The 16,367-nt window shown below is 40.9% G+C and overlaps 1 protein-coding gene across 2 annotated transcripts in view; it reads left to right on the top strand.

The window, feature by feature from the left end:
• DCLK1 (doublecortin like kinase 1) overlaps positions 1–15,554 on the top strand; it is a 321,063-nt gene extending 305,509 nt beyond the window's left edge. Inside the window, exon 17 of one of the 2 annotated variants that reach the window (XM_019736467.3) lies at positions 12,236–15,554. In XM_019736467.3, the coding sequence (XP_019592026.1) occupies positions 12,236–12,400 (165 nt within the window). In that variant the 3' untranslated portion in view covers positions 12,401–15,554. The remainder of the gene's footprint in view (positions 1–12,235) is intronic. The other variant, XM_019736468.3, reaches the window with a different exon arrangement.
• Positions 15,555–16,367: the final 813 nt, after the last annotated feature.

Raw genomic sequence — 16,367 nt, 5'->3', positions numbered from 1 at the left:
AGTATATTTAGTGTTAATGCCAAAGCATTTTCCTGATGTTGCCAATTAAAACAATGATTTCTAGTGCTTTTTTTGTCCCTTAACAAATGGAAGAACAATAGTACCTTAGTATATGTTCTATAGACGTATATACTGTCATTTTAAAGTCATCAAGCCCAACCTTGACCTTATTAGATGGATGAAACAATGCATTTACACGTTAGTAGTAGAAGCTCCTCCAAGTAACAAAGAGCTATAGAATGCATTGTGTGTGTTGGTAAGCTTGTGTTTTCAAATTCTCCACCTTTTTGTTTTGTTTTGTTTTCGTTTTATTGTTACCTCTCTTCCCCTGGAAATCCCTTTCTGTACTAGCTATTGCATGAATTTATTTTTCAGTATTTTGTAACTGTCAGATTATTTAGCTGGCTTATCTGGTCAAGCAAAAGGGACTCTGGGAGGTATCGATTTTTTTTTAACTGGGTTAAGAATTCTTTCCTATCGTTTTCTATTCCAGTCAACTGCCCTGGCGTTTCCTTCAAGGGGCATTGTTTGTGTCTCTTTAAGTTATCCACAGGCAGGATGGTTTCTGATGATGTGAGCAATGAACTCGGAGAAGTCCTAGGGAACTTTTCCCCTCCATCTTAACATTTCTGAAATGATCTCTAGGTAAAGCTCCATATCTTAGCATTTGCTAAGAAAAATTCCACTGGGTTTGGCATTTGTTTCTCCCAAATGATGGAGCCTATCTTCAGTAATGTAGTAGCTGCCTGATGTTTCATGGATCAGACAACTAAATTGGAAAAAGAAAGAAAGAAAGAAAGAAAGAAAGAAAGAAAGAAAGAAAGAAAGAAAGAAAGAAAGAAAGAAAATACATAATTCTAATCCAAAATTATTGCTACTAATTTTTTTCTATAATTAGTCATTCAGAACAAAGGACTTAGGGAAGCAGAAAGGGGCACATGTTGACAAACTATCCAAATATACTATGATGTGATAATTTCTAAGTCTGTTTAAAGCAAAAAAATACCCAAACTTCAACAAAATATATTAAATTCAGTTTTACATAGAAGGCTATTTGTATCTTCTCTATGAGTACACAGCAGGAGTTGCATATCAACCTTTTCACTTACCTAAGTAAATTAGTTTATAGATGTAGAAAGAACTCTTTTATGTTTAACCTCTTTTTTTGGTGGTGGGGGCGGGAGGATTTTGCCTTTGTGTAGACTCTTCTCTTTGACTTTTTATGTGGAAGATGATCCATCAATCTTTTACTTTTTACTGAAAGATAATATACATTCAGAAGAGAGCACATATCATGAGTAAACACCTTAACGAATTGGAATTTTCACAAACTGAACAGCCCCTGTAAACAGCACCCAGATCAGTCACAGAATATTTCTAACACCCCCAATCTCCCCTCCTACCTCCAGGGCCCTTCCAGGAGGGTCACGTAGCCCCAAGGGTAAACACTGACCTGGAGTCTATCTGCATTAATTAGCTTTGCCTGGTTTTGTCCTTTATATAAATTGAATCACACCATGCTCCATCCTTTTTTAATTGTATGCCTCCTAACCTCAGGCATATTAACCAAACCTATATGAGTAAAGTTGATATACGATTAAACATGGGCATCAAATATGTCTAATTACAGTTGTGTATATTTGTAGAATAAAAATTACACATATAAATTAATCTAATTTCAAAAAAACTCCAGAAAATAATATGACTAAATTTGTGGGATTAAGAATGGGAGCAACACATCAAGTAAACACAATAATTAATAAACATAGCCGAGTATAAAAAGGCCATTTGACTAAAATCCTGGTGATGGTCCCATCAGCAGACAAAATGACACATCCCTGAATAATGGGCTGGAGCAGATGGGAGATAATCTCTTTTTTCTTTCACACATAAACTGCTCTGTTTTCCAGCTGGGGGCAGTAACAACAATGTTTATAGTTAACGCTGTACGAAACAGCGCGCCCAGTATGTAAAGCTAAATTGGAGAAATGATGCTAAAAACTCATCGGCGTGTATGCTTAATTAGGAAGTTTTATAATGCCATTTAGCCCCGGAATGAACACACTCTCCTCGCTGATTACAGATGCTTGCCTTTTATCTCCACGGAAGTGGGAGCATTTGTCTAACCATGGTGGCAGCCAGCTCTCTAACATAAACAATCATTACAGGCGAACATCCTCGTTCCCAATTGTTGTGTTTACAAGTGCTCATGGCTGTTTTCACTACTCCGAGCAGAACACTTGGGAGTCCTGCTTGCTTTTTGTAAAGCTGCTCACATCAGGACATAGGCTGGAAAAAAGCACCTCTTCGGGGTGCCCAGAATTGTCATGTCCCTTTTGACAGGCTTTTTGGTGATGGTAGAGAAATGGTGGGGGTCCATTGGCCTCTTCTCTCCTTCATCCTCCTGCCTCTCAACAGAGAGCTGCTTCCCAGCAGTTGTCAGGGGAGCAGCAACCTGCTTGGCCGATTTTTCCGGGAGACCTTGCTTCTGTCACCCAGATCCTGGGGGGACACCCTCCCTGGAATGAGCTGCCCGGGCCATTCCACTCCCTGGTACCCCTGCTGTACACCACTGGAAAACATTTACATCTCGTTACATGTTCACCTCCTGAAAATGCGTCCTTCTTCAAAGGGGCCGTGGTCACACACATTTCTGCCTTTCTCAAGTGAAGCTGTCACTGTGGCAGATGCTATGGCCAACCACACGTGGAGAAGAATTCCGTCTTCTGCTTGCAGAACAAGGCAGCCGCCAGAACAGGGTAACCCAATTAAATAAAACAAATATCAAAACACGACATAAGCTCAAAGGAGGTGCGCTAGGACAAAAGGGTGGTTGAGTTCCCAGGCATGACGTGATTCAAATGTGCATACTGGACTCGAGCACCGTCCTGCAACAGTGAGTAATGAGGCAGAGCCGTGCAGGCCCGCACAGTCTTTGCAAGGCTATTAAATGCTGTCATGCTCAGTTGTTAAAAGGAATGGGGTCAGTTAAATGCATCTTGCTCAGTGCAGGTTTGAAGAAAGGTTCCCGTGAAAGCCAGAGAGGAACCCATGGTGTGAGGAAGGCTCCCTGGCAGGCCTTAGCCAGCAGCCAAAGGCACCCAGCAAGCTGCAGTGCTTAGCTGTGGCCTTGCTCTGCCTACTGAGAAACACCTCCCTGCTGAGTGTCACCGCACTGCAGGAACAAGGGCCGAAGCCTCTGCTCTCAAAAGGCAAAATCCAAGGGAAGGAACTGCTCCCTGGCAGGATGGGCGTGAAATCAGCCTTGCTTCTGATTCAGTTAAGTTTAGAGGGTTTGGATTGCTAGTGTTTTTAAAAAGCCTCTACACAGTGGTTATGGATTCTAATGAATAAACCATTTTGTGGGGTGTGGGGGTGAAGGGATCGCCCACCCTACTCCACCCCCTCCCGTACTAGGACTGTCCTATAACAGGAAGTTTAACACAGAGAAAAGACATAGATTTAGGCTTCAAAGCCACGCAAATTGTGATTACAGAGAAAAGTATCGAGAAACTACGAGGTTTGGTTTTGCAGCTGCACCTTGATGGTAAAGAGACTGAAAAGATGGACAACACCTTGTATTATAGTTCTCCAAATGGTCGCTGGGAGAAACGCAGGAATAGTGAGACATCTGTGTTATTTGACCAAGTCAAACAGGTTTGAAATTTTATTTTCTTTTGTTTTCAGAGCCCCCTTAAGGAAGTATCCCAACAGTATATACTTGCCTTTTCAAAATTTAATGTACTTGTTATTAGAAATGAGAATTTGCCACGGCATTCCAAGACTCACTGATTAGGTGTAAACTGAAGTGAGATTTTCCTGGGATTCTTGATGAGTCAGTATTGATCGAAAATTTTGGGGTATCATATTTACTTTGACATTGCTTCAGAATCTCTTTCCCTTTTTTGATTAAAAAAAAAATCTACACTGTTTTCTATATATTTATTCCTGTCATACTTTGAATCCAAATGGATTCAGTAGTGTTCACTAACTGATACAATATAGATTTTATGAGATATGTGTAAGAAAGAAGCCATCATAAAGAACTTAATCCTAAGAATTGACACACTTATTCTATTAAGAAAGAGCTTAAATGTCAATACACTGAAGTTAAACAATTCTCAAATATATGTCAAACAAATGACATTTAGAGAAATGAAGAAGTCTTGAAAATTGAGATGAAACGAACTTGATTAAAGACTGGAGGCACGACGCATGGAGAGTTTGCTGCCGGGAAGCCCTGGGTTTGGATCCTGCTTCCTGCACTGTGACCTTGGGCAAGTGACATACTCTTTCTCTAAAATTCAGTTTCCCCAACTATAGAAATGAGAAGAGTATTATCAGCCTTCCAAATTTGTGTTAAGGATTAAAGGAGCTGCATATGCAAAAGTGCCTTCACAGACCCCAGCCCAAAGGGGGAACTCAGAGAAGAGATGGCTTCACAGGATTTCCCTCACTTCCAAGAAAAAATTATCCAGTCCACACTAGACACAGATTTTCCTGAGAAAAATGATCTCTCTTCAGATGAAAGCATTTGTTATTAAAGTAGAACCATGACATGTTTTGATGCTCTGGTTGGGGTAAACTGCTGAGTAACTTATATGTTATATTATTCATGAACATTTGTAGCATTAAATTTTACTTAAAACAAGCTGCAGCCAAAAATCCTGATGAAATATAAGTTTAAAATGTTATCCTATCAGGCAGAGATTGGCAAACTACAGCCAATGGGCCAGATCTAGCTCACTGCCTGTTTTGTAAATAAAGTTTTATTGGAACACAGCCACACCTCTTCATTTATAAATCGCCTACAGCTGCTTTTGCCCAACAGCAGCAGAGTTGAGCAGTTGTGTCAAAGAACCATATGGCCTGGAGAGACTGAAATATTAACTGTTTGGCCTTTCCAGAAAGAGTTTTTCAACTGCAGTTCTAGGGACTTGAAAATGTTTCTAAATTAAAAGATACCACCGAGTAGGCTCGTTAAAAAACTGTAATCTCCACCAACTCTTGGAATGCCTGGCACATAATAATATTAAATTAGTTAACGAATGATTGAACTTTCCAATGAAGGGGCAGTTAATATAGAGGAACCTTGATTTTGAGGAAAATGCGTTTTTGAAGAGTTTGGAATAAAGTTTGGACAATGAAATCACATATAAGATGCTCTAGAATAGTATCCATTTATAGCAACCCAAGAGTAACTTTTTTGGCAGTTAAAAATTGTTTTTCTAACGAAAGTAGTTACCCCCTAACTCACCTGCTTAATGAGTTCCAAATTTTCATAGATTTATCTTAAGATAAACTACACCTGTAGTTATTCTTAGCTAAGATGATGAAGGAAAAACAACACAGTTCAGTTTAGCTTCGACTGAGAAAATCAGGGGTTATAGGGTAGAGGAAGCTCGTGAACTTTTCCTCTAGAAGGCTGAGCTCAGCAAGAGACTATGATTTTAACCCTCTGATGGGAGGCCATCAGAAAGGTATTGCTGAACTCAGCCAATTTGGCATTCAATAAAGAATCAGATCAGCAACGGCAGCCTATGTATAAGAAGTGGGGGAGAAGCATGGGGCCAGCTCCGCCCAGGGAAACCAGGAATCACAGTTAAGAGAGTCACACCTAGAAAGTAGCTTAGAAGGCTACTAGGTTTCATTCCATGAGGCCTCCTTTTACTGTTTTAATGGTCATTGTCACGTTAGGTAAATACCATGTCATATATCCAAATACTTCCAGTTCCTGGCGAGACTCCAAAAGGATATTAAAGCAAAACAAAACAGATCGTAATAAGCATGACAGTAAGCCAAATAAAATGAAGAGGGTGGATATTTCAATCGATTTGTCAGTTTAATTTTACTAGCAAGCCAAACATTTCTGAAGTGGCAAGCCAGTCATAACTGAGTCCCTGCAGAGTAAGAGCAAGCGAAAGAAAGGGCTCCCGAGATTAATACTGCAGCCCCTGCACCCCTTCTGTCTCTGAGGGAGTATGAATAATGGATGGGCTAAAAGGCAACATGCACGATATTGTTCTTTTATTAATGAAATGAAGACTATTTGTGATGGCTAGCAATAAATTAAGAAAAGCAAAAAGGGAAAGCAGTCAACGTTTGCCTCTGAAAAATGCAGTTACTTAAATCCAATAATTACTGCCATGACAGAAAACATTGCCTCGCAACTTAAATGGGGTGCATCTCTTGCCAGTCCTGCACGTATTACAGAAGTATTTTTGATCCATAGACTGTAGGGCCTAGTGTTTGCTAAGAGAAAAACATACCCCATTACAGGATTGACAGTGATATTAAGCATATTCATAGTATTTCATAGGTGAAAGTTTCCCTAGAGAACTATACCCCACCTTCAGTCTGTGGAGTGGGAAATTGAGGCCCAACGTGGTTAGGAAACATGTCCAAGGTCATATAATTAGCTGAGCTAGGACAAAAAGCTGTTTCTCCTGACTACCCCCTACTGCTGCTTCCAAGGGGATTAAGCTAAAGCGACCAGCTAGGACAAGCATCACAGAGATGGGGGTGACACAGACGGGCAAAAACAAAGCTAACATCCAGTTCACATTCTGAATTCATTCCTGACCTTTCTCCTCCATGCTATTTTTTCCCTTTACACTGCATAGATATGCCAGATGGCTGTGTCCTATGTATTTATGCTGATTTCCAAATTTAGTGCCCGAAATAAGGATTTGAAATATCTGAGTACTATGTGTAGCCTAGTGTCATTTCATTGGAACAGAAGAGGACACTGAGCAAGTGCTTTAGGTATATCGATTGGTGGAATAAATTTCCTTGGTATTAGGCAAGCACTGTTTTGGTGCCTGCCCTGTCTCGTGGCAGGCTCCAAAACACAATAGATATTAATTTCTCTAAGATTTCCAACTACTATGTGTGCAGCTACCTGAGTGGCCAAGGTCAGGACATTATTTTACCATTTCTTATTTTCACACTTGATCTGGAAGTCTTTAAGGACATTGTGATAACTAAGGGTTTAGTGTGAGGTAGGGATAGTGTTTCTTCTGTGTAGGTCAGGTTTATATTAGTTTATCTGTAGGATTTTATTTGGCCCACTATTTATTGTGTTGACCAGAATCCCCCAGTCCACTCTTATTTAGCCATAGCCCAATATGCCAGATAGTAGTCGTTAACGGGTATATGTTGCAAGTAACTAGATTAGAGCATCACATTTCTTACTACTGGTCAACCCTAGAATCTCGAGAGATTTCTTGCTCACCTCTAACCTGTGATAATTAGCATGAAAATGTGATAGTGCAGGCTTCAGCTTCTCTTACAAACTCTTAATGAAGTGATAACTTTCTGAGGAAACACTTGGGAATTCTACTGCAAGTCCATTCATGTTCCAACAAAACTACAAACCATGAGCAAATTAACTAATACAATAATATGCCCGTTAGGAAGTCTTAAGTTTTAAGGGCATATCAAGGCGATACCTGAGGACAACCTTACTTTACAAAGACAGGCGTAGGAAGGAGAGACCCTATTTGCTTGGGATAGCTGGGGATTTTTTGTGATTGATAAAGAGGAAAGCAGCCTTTCAGAAATGTTTGAAAGGGCCCAGAAGTTACATTTGTGAGGCAGCATGTCAGAGAAAAACTTATGTTTTGAATGCTTTTATAGAGGAAAATTACCAGTTGGAATATATAGCAATGCCTTTTTAAAACTATGTAATAGCACATTGTTCTATTTCTTGCTGAACTCTCTGTCCTAAACTACATATGGGGGCTACAGAATTCAACTATAAAATTTGAACTGCACATAATTTTATAGCCACAATTAAAATTTGAAAGATATCATATATTACAGTGCTTACTGTGATAAAAACAGACTGCAGTGAGTGGTTGTTGAGTAGACAAATATATGACTATAAGAGAATATTAACTCTATCTGATGGAAGCATTTGATCATCTCTGAAACATAAATCGTATTCTTATATATTGACTCCTAATACTTTCAATGTCTTATTTTTTGTATTAAAGAGTTGATTTGAGGGTTTTTTTCTTTTTTTTGTTTTGGTTATTCAGAAACTACATAATCATCTAAAATAATTTAATTCTGTATTAAGAAATATTTAATATGTCCCTAATATGTGTGCAAGCAAAGAAAACCCAAACCAAACTGGCTTAAGCAAAAAAGAAAATTTGTCATTTTACATAATCTGAAAGGTCCCAAGGTTGGGTCTAGCTTCAATGATGGATCGACTCAGCACTCAATTGGGCTTGGTTTCTTTGAATCCCTACCGTCTGCCTCCCTGTGTTAGCTTTAGTCTGGAACTTCATGTGATACCAGGATATGGGAAGCAACCCCAGGCCTATCATCCTCCCTCAATTGGGATTCATTATAAGTGTGAAATCCCAGCAAAAGTCTCCTTATGTCCTGTTAACTGGATTGGATGCCCATCCTGAACCAGTCATGGGTATAGGGGAATGCAGTAAGCTCAGGCTTGCTGGGTCACCAGCCCACCCTGCAACCTCTCAGAGATGGGGGGAGGGCCACCTTCACTGGAACCACAGAGTACAGGAGCACAGGATGTCCAAAGGGAAACTGAGGCACAGCTACCCCTATGCAGAGTAACTGGGTGCTGTGCAAGAAAATCAAATGTCAGCTAACGGGGAACAATGAGTTTGCTGATGTTATGGGATCATTTTGAAAATAACAGGAACTAGACACTGGAAATTTTTATTGTAAGCACGTTGTGAATGTTAGGACAAGGAATTAGACTTTATGAGGGATTGTAAATAAATCGGACCTGAGGATAATTGACCTGTCAGCTGTGTGTGGGATGGACTGGGGCTGGGTGCTCAGGAGGAAAATAAAGTGACCTCTGTAGTATTTTCCCATATTTCAAAAGCCACAGCCTTTGCAGAGTATCTGTTGTGTGCTATGAACTGCGGGGAGCACCGAGAGGATGTCCAAACCTTAATCTTGCCCTCCACAGCGTCTACAATGTGGCAGGGGAGACAGTGAATTAGAGTCAGTTATGTTGTAGGCAGGATGCACAGCGATAACAGCACCAGGTTTCATAGGAACCCAGAGGAGGAAGTTTTTAAAATGAACCACAGTCCATGGAGCTGGGAGAAAGTGGGCAGGAGCCTGGGGAGGAGAGGCCTGTGGACAGTGCACCCTCGGGGACATCTCTGAGAGCAAGTCAGTTGAAAGCCCTAAATGTGAATTGTGTAGCCTTTGTGAATATTGGCAGGACCTGGGTGGGGAGGAAATAGCCTCTCTGTCATTATACCCAGGCCTCCCTAGGAGCTTACGGGTCCAGAGTGGGGTTGTACACTTGCTGTCCCTGAGAGGGGTTCTCAGGTCATCAGAATGGAAAGCCCTGGTCTTAGGGCCTTTGAGGCTGCTTGTGGTCAGCGTCTTCTCCCCAGCTCACTCTGGTTGGGAACAGAGAAGGAGAGAGCTCCTGGAGCGCGGGGACTCCATTCGATTCTATTTGAAATACGTCAGAGTCAGTGGGAAGCAATTGCTCGGGCCTTCTGCCCGAGGACGGGAGTTCTGCTCCTAGTTAGCGATGCAACTTGGGGAGGTCTGTCTACATGCCCGAGCCTCAGTTCCCTGGCCTGGAAAGGCAGAGCATTGCACAAAGAATGCTTTATAAATTCTCATTCAATTCTAAGAGACTATAAATTCACCAGAAATAACCGTCACACCCTTATTCCATGACATGTGATCATGACATGGTATGTTTCCAGACATAACTGCTAAGAAGTTACTGGTGAATTGGTACAATTGAAAGCACAGGAACCAATCATAAAGCTGCTAACTGGAGAAACTGGGAGGAGTGGAGAGAACTTGCTGTCTAAAATGGACAGGGCAAGGGTTCTCTAGGCAGAGTGACAAGTAAGGAAGAGAATAGGATTGCCCTTAAAAGGATCTGGGGACATGGAAATGAAACTGAGGGGGATGGGACCATCCAAGCATAGGCTCAACACCTAGTGTCACCAGCCTTTGTATAAAGTGGATTATGGTATTTGTGGAGAAATGGCCTATTTCAGTGGCTGCAGCCAAGAGCGTGACTGGATGTAACTGAGTACCTTATGGAGAGATGAAGTAAATAGGGAGAAGGTGCCAATGAGAGTAGGGAGGGAGGGAGGGAGAGAGAGTTCTCTGAGATAAGTTCTAATGTGAGCTTCATCTTGTATTGTTTTCCTCTGACCTGCACTTACTTCATTTTAAAACACTATCTTACATAAAATTGTAAAGAAAAAAAAACAACAACTTTCCATTTCTGGGAGACTTAGCCATGTAGAAAACATTTGCACATCAATTTTTACCTACAGCACCTCTGGGAGGATGAGAAGGGGTTATGCCTGCTCCTTATTTAACTGAGAACTGAGTGAGTGGTTCACACAGCCAGTGATGGACAGAGCAGGACTCAAAATTCCTGACTGCAGCCCCATGTGCTTGTCTCCCCTACACTAGAAAGCCGCAGTTCACCAGTCAGTATTCAGCCCAATGCCAAGGATATTTTTTCTTTCTCAAGAAAGTAGAAATAGAAAAAAATTTTTATGAGCAAAAGAAAAGTTTATATTACTGTTGGATTAACTACAGAATGGTTTTTATGTAGTCAGACTAAATAGATGTCTGTTTTTTACAAACATTCAACTCTATACAAAGAGAACACTTTCAGTTGGCTTTGAAAGCAAAATGCCATGTGTTGTAACTTTACAGTGTTTTAAATAAAGTTAGGAATTTTGGTTTATGATGATGAAAATACCATAAATTTGTGTGTATAAGACCAAGAAATATATATATATATATAGATCCTTAAAATTTTGACAAGTAGAGGAATCAAACATAGACATTTCAACAAACCAGTTATTGAGTCATCGTATTAACAGTCTAGTGAAACAAGAAGTGAATTATGAAAGTTTATCTTCCTCATTGAATCCGTAACACTGTTATTTAGTTTGTGGATAGTTTTTAAAGCAGGGCAGCTTAGCCTAACGAAGCCATTTACTGTACTGGTTCTATGCATTGCCTCTCTTTCTCTCTTTATTACTTCATTTTGGAACTTTGATTGCCCTACTTTAGATCTAAGATTGTGCTAATGCTGTACTGCAATTGTATGAGGGGCTTAGTTTTCACTTTGTTCTCAGGACCAGGCCGGCTATAAATTTATCTCCGTTCTTTGAAGAAGCTAATAGTAAATTTTCAAGAGGAAAAATGGTGGTATAGATCCCTGTAGAGGAAAAGTAATCTCTTAAAAGCAGAATAACCTCCAGGCTACATCCTTTTAAAGAGGGACTTTCAAACAAGGACGCCTTCAACTTTTATATGTGTTCTATATTTTTCTTCAGGCTTTGTACCTGCTCTTCTGCTCTCTGTGTAAGGTTTCTCTGTAATGACCCTGTTCCTCCCCACACCCATTAAATCTGTAATGAAGTCATGCCGTTCCCAATTCTGATGTCATAATAACTTCCAGAGCTATGGCTGGATTGCACATCCTGAGGTCATCTGAGGTTCCTCAGGAAAATGAGGCGTAGAGACCAGGAGTTGGAATGCCTACAGAACTGAATCTCGGTTTCATAAATTATCATATACTACGGTGAAAATGAGCTTTGTAAAGTAAAATCCATGGGAAGGTTTCCATTTGGTTTAATAGCATTCAAAGCAGTTTTCAATTTCAGGCATTGGTTTCATTAAGATTAAAACAGTTCTTCCCAGAGATTCAACCACACTCCCTCATCAACAGATAATAAGATAATTTAGAATGAGGAGATGCTAAAATAACAGGATGAGCTTGTGGCTCTGTTTCCATGTCTGACAAATCCATCACCTTTCATCTTTATTAGACAGCTTCCTTGAGCTGAATGTTGATGAATGAGGCTCGCCTGGCGTCCTCACATGTCGGACACACAGGCGTGGGGTACCCACTTACTAGGGCTTCTCCCGCTTGCCTGGGAGCTGCCCAGAGTAACAGCTGTGGAGCTAGGGCAAGTCTGGGTAGGGCTGGGGAGAGGTTGAGCCCAGGACATCATCCATCCTGCCTGTGACTGCTGATGTCATGACCAGGTGCTCTTAGGAGCTACATCTTGGAAAGCAGAGACCTCCCCAACAGTGGTGACTCGTGTCCACAAAAGTGAACCTTAATGGACAGGTTAATTTGGCAAGCATATTTTTGTGAACTCGGAAAGTCTCAGAAAGAGTTTCGTCGGCCATTTCCTTCGGCCTAATTGTCCTCTTTCTCATTTTATGCCCCTGCTAGACCACCGCTCTTGATAAGGAGAGGCAGGTTTTCCGACGAAGACGCAACCAGGATGTGAGGAGCCGGTACAAGGCGCAGCCAGCTCCACCGGAACTCAACTCGGAATCCGAAGACTACTCCCCGAGCTCTTCCGAGACTGTTCGCTCCCCAAACTCGCCCTTTTAATAAGACCCTTTTACTCGAAGTCCTAGCTTAACCCTTTGAGACTCTGAGATTTTTTCCAAATTTATGTAAAACAGTTTTATCTGATCTATCTAGCACTCAATGCTTGAATGGCAGAACAGAAAGTGTGTTTTCTGGTATCTTTTGATTTCCCTTTGCTGAATGAGATGATGACATGTTGTTGTTTGTGAAGATAGCAACTTGCTGCTAATAGGGTCCTCAAAGGGTTAAGGCTACTTTGCAACTTTTTTAGACTTAAAAGCAATGAATGTTTTCATCAGTCAAGCTAGGATCTGCAGTATGTAATATAGCACATGTTAACCCTCTGAGTGCATTGGATTTTATGGAGAACCCTTGGGGAATTTTTCAGGCCTTTGGATGTATACACACGTGTTTCTTGATTTTGCTGCAGATCAAGGGGTGTGTTTAGATGCTGAGATGTCCTGACAAGAAGGGCATATAGAATAATATCTTGCTTGTCCTTTTCGGTGGATTTAGAACATGGCAGGTTTATAACTTAGGCATAAACAGCCCTCTTTCTTCTTCACAATCCTATTAGGAAAGGGACTTTTGTCATTAGAGGTATGACTGTCAGCTGCCACGAGTCCTGCATCCCTAGTGGAGGGAATTGGGTCTGTGGCAAACAGCCTGACCCACAAAAGAGATGGTGCCCCCGCCCCCAAATTGTCTCCATATGAAGATATGCTGACCACGCCCCAGAAATGCTGCTTCCACATTAGCTGCTGCTAGAGCCAGTGCAGACCATCAGGAAGTCACATACCTTGTCTTGTGCTTGGTGAGGGAGGGTCTGCGAGCTCAGTATGAGACACCTACAGGGGGAAAAAAAAAAAAAAAAAAAACTGGTGAAAAAGAGCAATAAATCGCCAGGTGCTCTATGGGGCTGGAATTTCAAACAGAAAGAGGAAACATGATCCTGTTCTTTTTCTCACCTGCTTTTTCATGCACTGCGGTCTTCAGTGTGAAATCCATATAGGGTATCAAATCCATACATAGGAGCAGTAGGGCACAGCTGACTAGAGGCAAATGTTTTGCAAGGTGGCCAAGGGAAAAGCACAATGAGAAAACAATCTAGAATGTTCCAAAAATGGGTCTTAAGGAAATAAACCACTGGTAACATAATTCCATGTGCACCTTTAGGTTTACCTACATATAGCCTTCCAGGAAAAACAGGACAGGAGACCTAGAAGATACCCCTGAGGATAAAACTTATGTTCCCTACGATGACCTTTTTATACCACGGTCTTTAGCTATCCAGAGGAACATGTTGTTTTTCTCTCAGTGGGTGAAGTCCTGTCTGAGACCTGTATTTTCACTCCTGTTACCAATGTTTTCTCCTTAGCCCTGTGTCTCCATTGGGTTTCTTCTGGAATGTGTCGTATTTCAGAATGGGAGCTTCTTGTATGTTGCTATAATGCTTACAGATGAGGCGAGCCATGGTGCCTTGGAGGCGAGGGCCTAACTCAAACGTTGTCCTAAGGTTTGCTCAGCTCTGTGATCTAGGAAACAACAGTGAGTGAAGTCTCATAAAATTTGCATCTGGAGGGCTGAATGACCCTTATTGTCTCCGGGGTGAATCTACTTCACTAGCTAAAGGTCTCTGACCTTGCTATAGCCAGTTCTTTATTTTCAAGTATACATGGGTCTTCAGTTGCTGCTTTTAACTCTCCAACTCATAAACTATGGGCTATATTAATATAGATTTTAAGATCATAACATACCATGACTTTTGCAAGGTAGTCCCTTTCTAATCTTTTGCTCTTCCACATTTAGGTTTATTTCTTTGGTCTGTGTTGTCCTGATATGTAAGCAGAAGATTATTTGTTGAGAGTTTTGCCCCTTTTAGAGAGTCCTGAAATGATACACAACATCACAAAGTAGCACACACAAGTCAGTCGGGATTATTTGGGGGGGGGGGGGATAGGGAGCAGAACACCCGGAAGGGTGTTGGTGTGTAGGCAGACTCCACATTAGTGAAGTACCCTGAACTGGTCAGAAATTACTGCTTTCTCTAGAATTATGAAGCAAAGCACTACTCTAAGTAACACTAAGGAGTAGCTATATAACTTGGCCTCAACTCTAAATGTGTAACTATGAAGAATCCTATGGGCAGAGACCTATCTGCAGGAAATGGTCACTTTCCTTTCTTTCTCCGAATGACTGCTTTTCCCATGGGCATTACGTGTTCTGCCACAGCATCTAGTGTACAGGACTTACAGTGCATGGCTCAGGCCTTTTTCCATCCATGTCTTGGGAGACTGTGGACCATATGAAGCTGGGCAGGGCAGCTGAGAAGAGTGCAGGGCCCATTCAGCATGGGGACCGCAGCGCATCGCTGTAGAATTTGAGTGATCTATGCTGAATAAACAGTGGAATGTGACCTGTCAAGTAGAAATATTGAGTAATCAGATGGAATGCAATCTTTTCAGCATGGAGTTATCAAGATCCTGCATGTCAGAGATGTACTCAGAGGGTTAACAGACAAGCACAAGGCATGCTGATGACGTTGGTGTATCCAGACTGCTTTGCTTTTAGCCAGTGCTTTCTAATTTCTTTTCATGACATTCTTGGGATAGTTCAAGTTTGAAATAAATAAGTGGTGGTGTTCTTTAAGGAATTTCTATAACCAAATTTATCTTATTTTTGTTTTTCACTTTATCATCGAATAAACATGTACCATTATGGCAGTGTATCTCTGTAATTATCAATCATTACCACAAGTGTTTCCATATTTCTTTTCTAAGTATTTCATATAGCTCTTATGGTGGTGGCCCAGTATGGGGACTGTCTTTCCTTTATTGATACATGACCAACCATGTGGTATTTTCAAGGGAATTTTAAGATTCAACTTTTCAGTTCAGTAGTAGACTAGCTAAGAACTCCTTCATTACCTGCATTGTGTAAATCATCTCTGTAGACGATAACTGTTCATACTGATGAACACTGTTTTTTTGACACTGTAGCAGAAATCATTTATTCATCATAATTAATGAATATGTGATTTGCTCCAAATCGTTAGAAGGAAAAGTAAGATTTCAGTCATTGAAAAATGTTTTTACTGTAGCCCTCATCTAACTTACACATGGTGCATATTAAAATAAGCAGAGAAAAAAAAATGCAAATAAACTACTGAAAATGCTTGGTGTTTTGTATTCAGTGAGCCCTCCGTGCAACCTCCTCAGCACCCCCCTGGGTTGTGGTTAACAGGCCCGTCAGATATTGTTGAAAGAAAGCAATATATACATGAGTGAAGGCTAAAATTGCAATCCTTTACCCTTTGAGGCATATTTCAGTTAGAAATAAAGGAGGAAAGAAAAATTGGCTTAGCTTAGAGGGTCACGGAGCTACCGTATGGCCAAGGCTCATGCGCATTAAATCACAGTTGTTTGCAGGCCGAGGGCACCCATTAGACAACTCTATCGCCTGCACTGTAGTGCTGTTTTGCTTGAGGGAGAGCTTTCTTAATATTATTGTGTTACCTGCTAGTCTTTTTCAGGGTGAGGATCTGTCAGAATTTCCGTGATAAACTTCTGTTTTCAAAGGTTTTTAAATTTGACCATAAAAGGGGGCCCCAGGCTAGGTTGCTCCGTAGGACCTGTACCAAAGAGGGAAGGTTCACTTCCTTCTCTGCCCAATTGTCCCGAGGAAAGAACAACAAAAAATCTGGTATGTCTTCTCCTTTGTTGTAATTTCAGAATTTTGGAAAGCACCAAGAACCAAGATGGTAGTTTTAATGTAATTACTCATTTGGATGTGGCTTTTAAAAAATAACGAGTCACCTGGCATCTATTGTAGATAACATATCTTTTCTATAATTTGTAAATCATTAATTTTTTAATCTGCTACATGATTTTTTCTTTTTTGTCCAAAGATTTTTAAGAAACTTCAAGTTGGTCGGTTCAAAGGTTAGCCTTTCCTGTGTGTTGTCTGCCACTTACATTAGGAGTTTGGG

Source organism: Rhinolophus sinicus, chromosome 16 (assembly GCF_057876585.1).
Source record: "Rhinolophus sinicus isolate RSI-liver-muscle chromosome 16, RSI-T2T, whole genome shotgun sequence".
Taxonomy (NCBI): Eukaryota; Metazoa; Chordata; class Mammalia; order Chiroptera; family Rhinolophidae; genus Rhinolophus; species Rhinolophus sinicus.
Note: the sequence above shows the minus strand (reverse complement) of the source record. Positions and strands in the feature narration are given on the sequence as shown.